Raw genomic sequence first — 12,552 nt, 5'->3', positions numbered from 1 at the left:
AGTTGACGTTTCCTGCTGCAACCTTCTCTTTTTCAGCTTTCTTCTACATCCAATCACTCCCGACCCAGTTTTTGTTGACATTTTTGTCCCTTTTTCCGAGCTTTGACCAATCTGAGAACATGAAGTACATCATCAGCATCGGCGGCATAACCAATGGAGGGAAAACCACCCTCACCAACTGCCTGATCAAGAACCTGCCCAACTGCTGCGTGGTCCATCAGGATGACTTCTTCAAGCCCCAAGATCAGATTGAAGTTGGAGAAGATGACTTTAAGCAGTACGATGTCATCACTGCTCTGGACATGGACGCCATGATGAATACGATCATCGCGTGGCTGGAGAACCCGCATTTGTGAGGTCACACACTGATGTTGGACAAAAGGCCTGGCTCTCAGTCTCTGCTCTAATACATCCCAAAGGTGTTCTATCGGGTTGAGGTCACAACTCTGTGCAGGCCAGTCAAGTTCATCCACACCAGACTCTGTCATCCATGTCTTCATGGACCTTGCTTTGTGCACTGGTGCACAGTCATGTTGGAAGAGGAAGGGGCCAGCTCCAAACTGTTCCCACAAAGTTGAGAGAATGGAATTGTCCAAAATGTCTTGGTATGCTGAAGCATTCAGAGTTTCTTTCACTGGAACTAAGGGGCCAAGCCCAGCTCCTGAAAAACAACCCCACACCATAATCCCCCCTCTACCAAACTTTACACTTGGCACAATGCAGTCCGACAAGTATCGTTCTCCTGGCAACTGCCAAAAAAGACTCGTCCATCAGATTGCCAGATGGAGAAGTGCGATTGGTCACTCCAGAGAATGTGTCTCCACTGCTCTAGAGTCAAGTGGCGGCGTGCTTTACAAAACTGCATCCCACGCTTTGCATTGCACTTGGTGATGTATGGCTTGGATGCAGCTGCTCGGCCATGGAAACCCATTCCATGAAGCTCTCTGCTGAAGCACTGTTCTTGAGCTAATCTGAAAGCCACATGAGGTTTGAAGGTCTGTAGCGACTGACTGTGCAGAACGTTGGCCACCTCTTGGCACTATGCGCCCCAGCATCTGCTGACCGCACTCCGTCAGTTTACGTGGCCGACCACTTGGTGGCTGAGTTGCTGTCGTTCCCACACACTTCCACTTTCTTATAATACAGCTGATAGTTGACTGTGGAATATTTAGGAGCGAGGAAATGTCACGGCTGGATTTGTTGCACAGGTGGCATCCTATCACAGTTCCACGCTGGGATTCACTGAGCTCCTGAGAGCGACCCATTCTTTCACAAATGTTTGTAAAAGCAGTCCGCATGCCTAGGTGCTTGATTTTATACACCTGTAGCCATGGAAGTGATTGGAACACCTGATTCTGATTATTTGGATCTGTGAGCGAATACTTTTGGCAATATAGTGTATATAATACTGTGGGGTCTTAACTTTAATATTTTAACTTGTTGGGTGAATTTCTAATGTTAATAGTTTTTCTCTACTGGAAAGGACTTTGGCTCAACGTCTGCTGTTTTACATATGTTATATAAATAACAGTGACTTTACAAACACACATATATAGCAGACTCCAGTGTACTATATTTAAGACTTGGATTTGAACGCTTCATGCTACTAATAAGCCATTTATGTACTCATGTTTTGCATCTGCTGTTCTCATTCTGCTACTTCGCATTCATGGTTTTTCAGTGCTTTGCTGAGGAACTTGGAAAATAAAAGCATTTTGGACTCAGTAACTCTCCAGTGTGTCTTTAATCTAAAAAAAAAGATAAATAACAGGAACTTGTGCTTCAAGAAACATTATACAGAATTATAAATGCTTCAAAAGTCATTACATTCACCTCGTGGTTGGAGCTGTGAAATCCTCTTTACAGGCCTCGTCTCTGAGCCTGCATGTGACCGACAGCCGCCATCCACTTCTCTTGTCACTCAACTGATCTCTCATAACCTTTTGCAGTTTTTCCCTTTACAGTCGATCCATTGCGAGTCGAAATAACGGGGGAGAAAAACATCCTCCAGCGTTGGCACTTTCAGAAAAACACATCGGGTGCGTTATGAAACCATGAGGCCAAAAACAAGTCTGAGCCGAGCAGCAGATGAACAGACAGAAACGGGAAAGACAAGCAGAGCGGGCGTGATCAGAACAAAAACTGTTCGAGCTACATGCACACATACAAGAAAGTGAAGTTTTTAGCACTGTTTGATTGTGTACATCGTAATACTCTCTCATGATCACATGACATACCTAACAAGTATTACTGATTCATGTCAGAAAGTCACGACAGGGAAGATGAGATGAAAATTGTGTTTTTTTTTCTTAACTTCTCCTTAAACCTTCATCTTTCTCAGCCTTTTGCCTTTTGATATTATTCAACATACACCACAACAACACTGAACCTAACAGTCACATTTACTGTGCTCCTTAAACACATCTCTAATAATATGAAAATAATCTCCGTTCCAAATAAATGAATACATTTTTTTCTATGCTAAATGTGCAATTCTTATACAAAGTGAACGCAGATAATCTTTCAAATGTGAATTTGTCCTTCAGGGATGCAGTTTGTGTAGCTTGCACTGCTCAGTTTTCACACTAGTTCCACCCTGCTGGGAGGAGTAATCTCTTCGCTGCACATGGATTATAGAGGCGGAGGGGTTTTGAGTCTGTGCAAAAGAAACAGGAGGCACTCTGAACCCTCTGTGGCACGGAAGTCCAGGCGTCCCACGCTCCACAGCAGCATCTGAACAGGAGAGGAGGTTTCAGGGGGAGAGACGAGACGATCTGAGGGAGCATATGGCTGAATCGTCCAGAGGCTGGGGGCTGCTGGGTGGAGTTAGCGGTTCTAGCTGCCCGGCAGGACCGGGTCGGACACGTGCCTTTGGATCTCCTGCATCTCTGTGGAGGTCTCCAGGTGCTCGGGGAGGGAGGGGAAACGCTGGGGGCCGCACAGCAGTCCAGGAGGCTGCTGAGGAGGGGTGAGGTCCACGGAGGACAGGCGGGGAGGGTCGGCCTCCGGCGACATGGACATGGTGTCGTCTGACGCCACAGTGAGGTGGATGCCGCTGGACAGGGAGTCCTTGGATTTGTGCTTAAAGTCAGAGTCTGGACTCTGGAGAGACAAAGAACAATTCAGTTTATAACTCCTTTTTTTGTCTATTTAAAAATAATAATTTGAAAAATCACACTAAAATTGAATTTGTAAAATTAAATTATTGAATTTCCCTTCGGGGATTAATAAAGTCATTTTATTGTAAAAAGAATGAATTTAAATGGCAACTGTAGGAAGAAAAAAAACTCAGGCCAAAGGTGTAAATAATAATCACATAAAAATGGGATTTTTTTCAAATAAATGGTGATATGTACTTTTACAGCACTGAACAATTAGACTACTAAATCAGAAAACAATATATTTTGCAGATATTTCCTTTATATGAATGAAAAATTATGAATACAGCGCCCTCCATAATTATTGGCACCCCTGGTTAAGATGTGTTGAAAGCCTTAAAATAAATTACATTTTTATTGCAGAAGCATACGCTCACACTGAAGATTGTTGAAAAATGTATTATAGGAGAAGATTAGGTGCTGTTTTGTTGGCAAAAGGGGGTTGTACAAAGTATTAACATCAGTTGTGCTAATAATTGTGTCACACATGATTTGATGTAAAAGAATTATTTCTTAATGTGGGATTTTTTTCCCCCACCGAATAAATGCACTTCAATTAAAGGCTGGATTTTCCTCTTTTTTTTCATTGTGGTCCCATATTATTTAGAAAAAAAACTGAATTCATTAGAAGCTAAAGAACACATCTTAACCTGGGGTGCCAATAATTATGGAGGGCGCTGTATTAAAGACTTAAAATTCTGAATAGTCTAATCTGCTATTTTACAGATTTTCCTGTTTGTTAAATTATATGTAATATCTGTTACATTACAAAAAAGATGTTTTATAAAAATCAATTGTTTTTATAAATGGTAATTTGTTATTTTACGATGTTGAGGTTGTAAAGTTTCATCAATAAATCAGCAAAAATACCTATATTGGGGACTGAAAAAAATGTCAGTAATTTTTTTTAATTGTTACTTTACATTATATTATAGACTAAATACAATAAGCTGAACTTTCATTTCCAACTGCTTGTTGCTTCATGTTTTAAATCTACTTAAACATTCAGATCATTTAAATTTTTGCAATAATTCCACTAAATGTTCTCGCATTTAAGCATCAAAACTGAAAAAACCCTGCAATAATCCACTACATACTATTATAATGTTTCATCAAAATCCCTGGATTCTCTCTGTCTCATTTGAAGACAAGCTTGTTTAATAAAATTCCGTTAAAAACAGATGACCAAAAACACCTTATATATGTGCACAGCGCAGTAAAGTTGTGATAATCACAGCACCTGTATGAGTGAGGCAGGGCTGTCGATCTGTACCGGCTGGATCGGAGGGACGGTGTGGATGGTGGGAGCTCCGGCGCTGTACAGGGCGGTGGGGTGAGGCGGGTGAGGCGGGTGAGGGCTGGGGGACACAGCGCTGTAGGCTGGAGGCACCGGGGCCATCTGCCTCTGGAGGAGCTGCAGGATCACATTGATGTCTGCAGTCATACGGGTCTCCAGCCTGGACAGGAGGAGAGAAAACAGGACAACAGCAAAGCACTACTAAATTTAATGATGTAATTTGCACAACAGTGGTTCCACAGAAAGGTCAGGAAACACTTTGGAAATATTCATTTTGTCCTTAACTGTATGTTTAGAATCTTTTGTCTGCTGTTAACTAAGTGTCCACTAGGCTTCTCTCTTGCTCTCTCTACGATCTCTCTCTCACTTGTACATATATAAATAAATACACAGCTAAAAGGCTGTACATATGACTGACTTCACAGATTTCTCCTATGACTACAATCTGACCTTTGACCTTTTCTTATATCTGTCTTTCCCTCCTCATCTTTCTCTTCCATTTTTTCTACACTCATACACCTCCCACTGTGGGAGCCTGCAGCTGGGAAATGATATGCAAACACAGAAGCATTACAGGGTGGAGCTCTTTACCAAAAAGGAAACTGTGACATTGAAACAGTGAAACTGAAAGCTTCCACCTCCTGGACATTGAAGCACAGGGGGTATAGCTCAGTGGTAGAGCATTTGACTGCAGATCAAGAGGTCCCCGGTTCAAATCCGGGTGCCCCCTCTTTATTATCATTCTTGTGAACAAACATAAAAGCAGTTTACCGGTTTAACTGGGACTGCAACAGCTCCAGTCTGGACTCCAGCTCGCTGGGCCGGTCCTCAGCACAGGGTGGAGGGTGAAAACTGGCCCTGACTGATGACGGTCGCCTCTGACCGTCTGAGAACTGACTGGCTCTGCGGTCTGGCCAGTATCCGTAGAGGCCCGACATGCTGATAGGAGCTGCTGCTGTGCATTAGGAAAACAGGAGTCCATATTAAACTTCTGAAGCACTTCTTAATTGTTATTTGAAGTAAAAATGTAGGCAAGAGGGACTGTCACAAGGTTACTAGAGTTCTTATTCCTCTGTTGGTTTAATTTTGCTTCATTTTAGATCCTCCTTTTACTTGTGTTTCTTTTAGTCTCAGTTTCATTTTTGCTAGTATTGGTAGTGTTGAAATTTTAAATGTACCTTACCTAGTAATGTAAGTTAACATCCTATTTCTACTAAACTTCTAGTTAGTTCCAGCAGATACTTTAAATTCCACAAGTAAAAATGTGCAAATATTTTATAAAGTTCCCCTAATCGTTTTCATTTTGGAGCCTTTTTCAGATTGTATTTAGTGCATTTTAATTCCAGTTTTAACTGTGTGTGTTTTTTTTTTATGTGCATTTCATTTTACAACATTGATTTAAACCTGAACTTTGGACTTTAACTCCTCTGGACTTGTTTTGGCACCGAGCCCCAATGACTCAAATATATTTCCACCCAGAAACTCGCTACAGTTGGACTACAGTTGGAAACTAGCTTTATAGCTAAAACTGGTAAATTTACAGAAATGTTGATTAATGTGCACTGTCCCTGTTCAAATAAACTAATAAAATAAAAATAAAAATAAATAAACAATTCAAATAATTCAGAGAGTAAAGAGAAGGAGGAAGGAAGGAAGGAGATTCACCTCCTGAGTGTTTTATCCTAATTTCACTGCAGTGTGCCATCACATGGGGTTTAGATGTCAACATTTTACTCAAAGAGAAAGAATGTGGTGTCTAATGCAACTTGTATAGCAGAGAACGACGTGCAGCAGCAAAGGTTGGAAAACTCTGAATTATTTGCGGGACTACCTCTAAAGAGGACACAGATAAAACTGTGTGGTAGATCACTAAGATGTTTTAGGGTATTAGTGACTGAGCAGACATGAGTGATGAATGGATTATTGTTAGTCTTTGCCTGAGTATGGAGGACCCCCAAGGTCTACCGGAGGTCCCATCCCAGCAGAGGGTCCGCTGTGAGGCAGCAGGTTGACTACAGCTGGTGGGTAATCTTTGGTGTCCCCCCCGGGTGGGTATGGCTCTCCTTTACTGTGTCCTACAGGCTTCATTTCCTCATCACTGGACTGTGAGCAGATGCTAGCGCTGCTGCAGAGATCTTCCCAGTGAGATCCTGCCATGGTGCTCCGGTGGTGGTTCGCCATCGGACAGGACTGATCTGGGTACGAGTCTTCACGATCCATCCCATCTGTGCAGATACAGAGTCACCGAACAGACACGATGAAACAATACAGAGGTATTTAAACATTTATAAATGTGCTTAATCATGTCTCTTACCCACCTGGCCTATTTCGGCGACGCAGGGAGCGCCGGTGCCTCGTCAGACGGTAGCCACATTCAGAGTCCCTGCCCGGGGTTGTCTGGTTTACTCTATCTGCCTGATACATATCAGCTTCAGTAATTCAAAAATACAAACCATCCTTAAAGGAGCATATATTCTGTCGTGATATTTGATAAATCAGTGATGTTAGCCACAGATTTGGGGCCTGTGTTTTCAGTAAGATTTAAGTTTGCATAATTGTGAGCCAAGAGGTGATTCTGCGATCCTTCACAAAAGAAACACTTTATTTTTGATTTTTTTAAAATGACACATGCAGAGTAAAGTTATTTCCAAGAAATATAACAATTTTAAGGTCAGACTTTGTTAGGTTTTCCACATGTAGTTTGATGATGAAAAATTCAAATTACCCTAATTTTATCTGTTTTGACTATTTCTGATAGCCTAGCCGCGCTAGACAACCCATGGCAACGAATTTAATTCTCTGCCAGGGAGGGTCTAGTTACCCTCCATAAGGCTCGAGGCTGGATTCTCCTAAAACTGGCCGGACCAATCACCATGAAGTGTAGAGTCAGAAGGCGGGCGTAATGAAGTGACGACAGAGGCGTGACGATTCTGACAGAAACAACCGGCGCACAATAAACAGTTATCTTTCGACTCGGCTTTGGCCACAGCCCTTAAAGATTTGAAGCTAAAATTCAACTTGAAAGATAAACAAAGGACGGCACTTAAGTGTTTCATTGAGAAGAAAGACGTATTTGGACTTATGCCGACGGGATATGGCAAATCCTTAATATACTAGTTGGCTCCGTGGCTCCGCTAGTTGGGAAGCTAATGGGACTTAGCCACAATCCGCCGGTGCTCTCGGAACTACGTCAGCCTATTCGTTGCGTTGATTGGTTGTATACCTACCCAATTGCTGCAGAGGGATTTGATAGACAACCTTTTAGCCCGCCTCCCTCCCTGTCGAGCTTCCCTAGACCCTTGTGCCGTCAGAAACATGGGATCAAGCATGGCTAGGCTATATTTCTGATTGATAAATTCTGTAATTTTGATAACATGCCATTGAAACCTTTTGTTGTTCAGAGAGTTCATCTTTGTGTGTATGTATTGTGTTTGTCAAAATCTTTGTGTGCCCACAATAAAAACTCCAGAGCACCTATTTAGATTCTCTTCATTCATTGATTCATTAAGTGCAACAACTTGTTCTCTGAGTCAAAGAAAACGCTACGAGTATGCTGTGTGCAACGTCGCCCTCTGGTGGCACTCACATCTCTCAGGTTGAAGGTGATCTCCAAATTGTTCCAGAACATGTCGGCGAAGTCAGGATACATGTCAAGCACCTCCAGCAGGTCGTCCCTGAGGATCTTGTGAAGGTCACAGTAGGTCAAAGCCCTCACGTCGGCACTGGACTTCCCCGGCCTCCCATACAGACTGATGGGCTCACCGAATATGTCGTTCCTTCCTGCATAAATCACAGCAAAAAACAAAGATGAGCACAGGGGAAGAGAAGCAGTACATCGATAAATGTTTAACAAAGTGGAAACAGTTTACTGACAACATGATGTATGAATCAAAAGCTAAAAAAAACCTAAAACTAAAATGACAGTGACACTGCCCCCCAATGCTGCTGCAGCTCAGCACAAATTAATGGTCCCCACAAACAATGACCTATGCAGCCTAGATCTGAGTGCTGGCTCTATTGATGATCAATGTCACAGTGGAATGGAAGTGGAGCTGTGCCCAAACTCCTCTGGCGACACAACAACAAAGAAAAGTGTGTGTTGTGTTTGTGGGCTGTAAAGGCCAATGCCACTTGCAGCTGAGGCTTGGCAGAAAGCAAACAAAAACAGAAAGATAAAGGAAAAAAATCCCCAAATGATACTGATGAATTTGTTGCAATTTTCGGTTCACAACTGATGCCAATTATTGAAATGAGTAAGCAGCTCACCCAGTATGGCCACCACGACATCGTCCCTGAGGATTTCTATTGAACCTCTGGAGATGAAGTAGACGGCAGTGAGGATGTCCCCACTGTGGACTAGAGTGTCACCTGGCGGAGCGTGGGTGGTCTTGAATCGCATGGCCAGAGCCCGCAGGCAGCCTTTGTTGGCACCCCGAAACGCTTTGCAGTTCTGCAGCAAACTGCGGTTCAAATGAAGGCAGATGTCGGCCTGCAGACACTCAGGGAAACCCTTTAAAACCTGCAGAAAAACAGAGAGAAAAAGGAGAATTTAAATCATCCCAAAATGTATCCATCGTTTAATGAGCATCTTTTTGTCTTGTAGTTTTCAAAGCAAGTCATCTAAAAGTGAAAAATGAATCTGAAAGGTTCGTGATAGAGAACCTGAGTGGTGAGAAAAGTAGAGCGATGTGTGCGATTGATTCAGGCGGGGCTTGAAGGGCAGCAGCTCCAAGTGATTATCTACTCTCATATCGAATTGGCAGCCGCTAATGTTGCTCTCCGGCTACGTCATGCTCTGCTGCTCTGAGCAGCAGAAGCCCATGCAGCGATGTGACGCACATTACCCGCAAAATATGGGTCTCTCACTGTGGCAACCTCAGTGGAAACTGCTGGGTCTAAATGAAAAGGGGGCACCCAGAGTTGAACTGGGGACCTCTTGATCTGCAGTCAAATGCTCTACCACTGAGCTATACCCCCTACTGCATGAGCCTATTTCTGAATCAAAGGAATCTACAAATGATGCCTAAAATCTGTTTGAAGAAGAGGAACTCCATGAGCTGTGTCCTTAATAAAATCCAAAATGTACTGAACTGAAAAAAATATGAATGTCACAATAATTTTGTTGGATTTTTTTAAAGGTCTGGCTTGCATTGTGACACAGAAAAGCTGGTTAAACCTCAGTAAAATCAGGTTATTATTGATAAAGTTACGCGAATGTTCAGGGAAAACAGGGTCACTGCAGCAGCACAGAACAAGGCAAACAACCCCTGTAGGTCAGACACAGAATAGAAAAGAAAATGCGGAAAATGGAATGTAAAAAAAAGCAAGTTGAGTTACGTAAAAATTGTAATATATGTTGGTATAGGCCACTTTATTATATGTTTCATTTATACAATCAGCTTTAAGATAAGACAAGGCTTTACCAGTCTAACAGCGAGAAAGTTGGAGCGTTACAGCAGCAAAAGGAATCAAGCAAATTTCAAAAAAAATTTCAAAAAATAAAGAAATACAAATAAGTACTGTTGATGCTATTCAGATTCTTCCATAAGTAGAAAATACTGACATTGCCCAGATTTTTAAACATGCAGAAGCCTTTAAAATGTACAAAATGCTCATATTGCCCATGTTTGAATGAAGTGACATGGCACCAGGGTGAAATGGGAGTAGTGGTGGTTGTAAAGTCTGACAACGTGTGCACATACCATGTTATAGCATCTGTTTCAGTAATAAGTTCACACATTAGCACATATCAGATATGCACTACACATGAGGGGGCACCCAGATTTGAACTGGGGACCTCTTGATCTGCAGTCAAATGCTCTACCGCTGAGCTATACCCCCACATGAACCTCCAACTCAGAGATCAAAATAATCATTTTTAAGAGAACATTTGTGCATAAAAGCATCAATAAACATGTATTTGCCATATTTCTAACCATTAACAGCAACCCAACTATAACATTATACTGTGTGTGCATGACTTACAGCGTTCATGTCGATGCCGTTGGTGTAGGACCAGGCATGTTGGAAATACTCCTCCAGCCGTTGTCTCAGGCCTCCAGGGATCTGGTGGAAACGGATGAACTCTTTGACGCGCAGCATCTGTGTGTGGTAGCGAGCCGTGCCGGAATAAAGTCTCTGGATGATGGCCGACACGTTTCCAAAGATGCTGGCGTACATCAGAGCTGCACAGGGTAGAAGACAACGTATGCCGGGGATGTTCCGGTAGCCACAGGATTCAGGTGTCTACTATAATATCCTAGTTTCGATTAGAACCAGGAGAATCTGTTTCACATCACTGACTACCCAATGTCACTCCTCCATTTGAAAAATCTCAAAACATGCATGATTTTAGTGGTCTTTTGATTTTAGTCTCTTAGACTGACTTTATTTTAGAGTTTGATATTAGAAGCTATTGTGTGTTTGTCTTGTTGTTTTTTTTAATATTTCATGATCAATTTGCAAGTTTTATCCTGTTCACCATCTTTGTTGTGCATATTTTTGTCATTGCCTGTCATATGACACATACAGAACTTAAGTTATTTTAAAACATGCTATGTAAATAACTTTGATTTGATCAAAGAAAGGCAAAAATAGATGATAGACTAAAATAGATGAGTGTACATGTTGGATGTATGTACATAAAAACAGGTATAAATTTTAAAATTAAGAATGAATTGCAGCACGGTGAGATCCACTTATGTAAGGCCTGTTATCTTTTTTTGTCTTTTTTTACAGAAGTGATCATTTAAAGCAGAGCTGCCGTGATTAGATTTTCACTGCACAGAAATGATATTACCATGATATCTGCAGCAAAAGCTGTCAATTTAATTGTATGGTTTATCTCTTTTGGGCAAATGACTTAAACTCAAAATGTAAGTGCAGGGAGGTAATGCTGGATTGCCACAAAATCATCATAGGTGTATTCATAACAATAATAACAATATTTCATGTTTAAAATATAATAGTTATTGACAACACCATTATACTGCGACACCCTTTATTTAAATCAAAATTTTAGTGGAATTTAAGTAGATATTTGATGTCATCTAAACTCATTCTGTCATATATTGGACTAATTACTGCATTTGACTATATTTAAGAGTAGTTTTGGAATTTCACTTGAAAATAATGCACACTGGCTGACTATGTTGTTTTATCTTCACTTGTCAAAATGTTTTTTCCGTGAATGTTTTTTCACTTATTTTGTCCTATTATGTTTAAATGAATGAATTCCTCATTTTAAAAATACATTACACCCAACTATACCTAAGAAATAGAATACAAGCAAGATGAATTCCATTAATTGTAGGTTTCAGAGGCATAAATTTAACTTTGCAATAAAAATACAAGTCTTGTGAAAAGGCAGGGTGTCTGTATTTTTACATGAAAGCGTCACTTGAAGACTGAAGCTTTGAATTTTGCTACAAAGCCTCTTTCTACACCCTCAGACCCTCTTCCTGCTCTACTCACAGCCGATGAGCATGACGCAGATGGAGAAGATCTTCTCTGGGTTGGTGTTGGGCGACACGTTGCCGAAGCCGACGCTGGTCAGGCTGCTGAAGGTGAAGTACAGGGCGGTGACGTACTTGTCTTTGATGGAGGGTCCTGAGGCGGCGTCGCTGTCATTGTAGTGTTTTCCGATCTGGTCGGCCAGGTTGTCCAGCCAGCCAATCTTCAAGGCCCCGATGCGGGCGGAGCTGGTGCGCTCCACGTTGCCGATGGCGTACCAGATGCAGGCCAGCCAGTGAGCGATGAGGGCGAAGGTGCACATGAGGAGGAAGAGGACGGCTGCTCCATATTCTGAGTATCGGTCCAGCTTTCTGGCAACTCGCACCAACCTCAGCAGTCTGGCTGTCTTCAATAATCCGATCAGAGTAGTTGTCTGAGGCTGGAGGAGATAGTCGGTGAAGAAAACAATGTCAAACTGGTGGGAAAGTTCATTAAACAAGAATCTTCAACATTTTTTTTTAGGGCAGATTCATTGTATTCACACATGCAAATAGCTGAGATGGAAATACAATAGGACAGATTCAATTAATGGATTCACTGCATCTCAAAAACTCTAAATGTCTTAACGAGTAGCTGTTGTATATA

The 12,552-nt window shown here is 41.8% G+C and overlaps 1 protein-coding gene and 3 non-coding genes across 5 annotated transcripts in view; 1 reads left to right on the top strand and 3 right to left on the bottom strand.

Annotated features, from left to right (window-relative positions):
* Nucleotides 1–1,725: 1,725 nt before the first annotated feature.
* Nucleotides 1,726–12,552, bottom strand: part of kcnh6a (potassium voltage-gated channel, subfamily H (eag-related), member 6a) — a 38,975-nt gene continuing 28,148 nt past the window's right edge. The window contains exons 8-16 of one of the 2 annotated variants that reach the window (XM_022195301.2): nt 11,929–12,346; nt 10,441–10,640; nt 8,722–8,974; nt 8,042–8,235; nt 6,774–6,870; nt 6,393–6,680; nt 5,227–5,410; nt 4,399–4,615; nt 1,726–3,102 (exon numbers count right to left, since the gene is read on the bottom strand). In XM_022195301.2, the coding sequence (XP_022050993.2) occupies nt 2,836–3,102; nt 4,399–4,615; nt 5,227–5,410; nt 6,393–6,680; nt 6,774–6,870; nt 8,042–8,235; nt 8,722–8,974; nt 10,441–10,640; nt 11,929–12,346 (2,118 nt within the window). In that variant the 3' untranslated portion in view covers nt 1,726–2,835. The remainder of the gene's footprint in view (nt 3,103–4,398; nt 4,616–5,226; nt 5,411–6,392; nt 6,681–6,773; nt 6,871–8,041; nt 8,236–8,721; nt 8,975–10,440; nt 10,641–11,928; nt 12,347–12,552) is intronic. The other variant, XM_051941438.1, reaches the window with a different exon arrangement.
* trnac-gca (transfer RNA cysteine (anticodon GCA)) lies at nt 5,114–5,185 on the top strand. Its single transcript has one exon. It is a non-coding gene; the product is annotated as a tRNA-Cys (tRNA).
* On the bottom strand, nt 9,361–9,432 carry trnac-gca (transfer RNA cysteine (anticodon GCA)). Its single transcript has one exon. It is a non-coding gene; the product is annotated as a tRNA-Cys (tRNA).
* Nucleotides 10,225–10,296, bottom strand: trnac-gca (transfer RNA cysteine (anticodon GCA)). The gene has a single exon. It is a non-coding gene; the product is annotated as a tRNA-Cys (tRNA).

Source organism: Acanthochromis polyacanthus, chromosome 21 (assembly GCF_021347895.1).
Source record: "Acanthochromis polyacanthus isolate Apoly-LR-REF ecotype Palm Island chromosome 21, KAUST_Apoly_ChrSc, whole genome shotgun sequence".
Classification (NCBI taxonomy): domain Eukaryota; kingdom Metazoa; phylum Chordata; class Actinopteri; family Pomacentridae; genus Acanthochromis; species Acanthochromis polyacanthus.
Note: the sequence above shows the minus strand (reverse complement) of the source record. Positions and strands in the feature narration are given on the sequence as shown.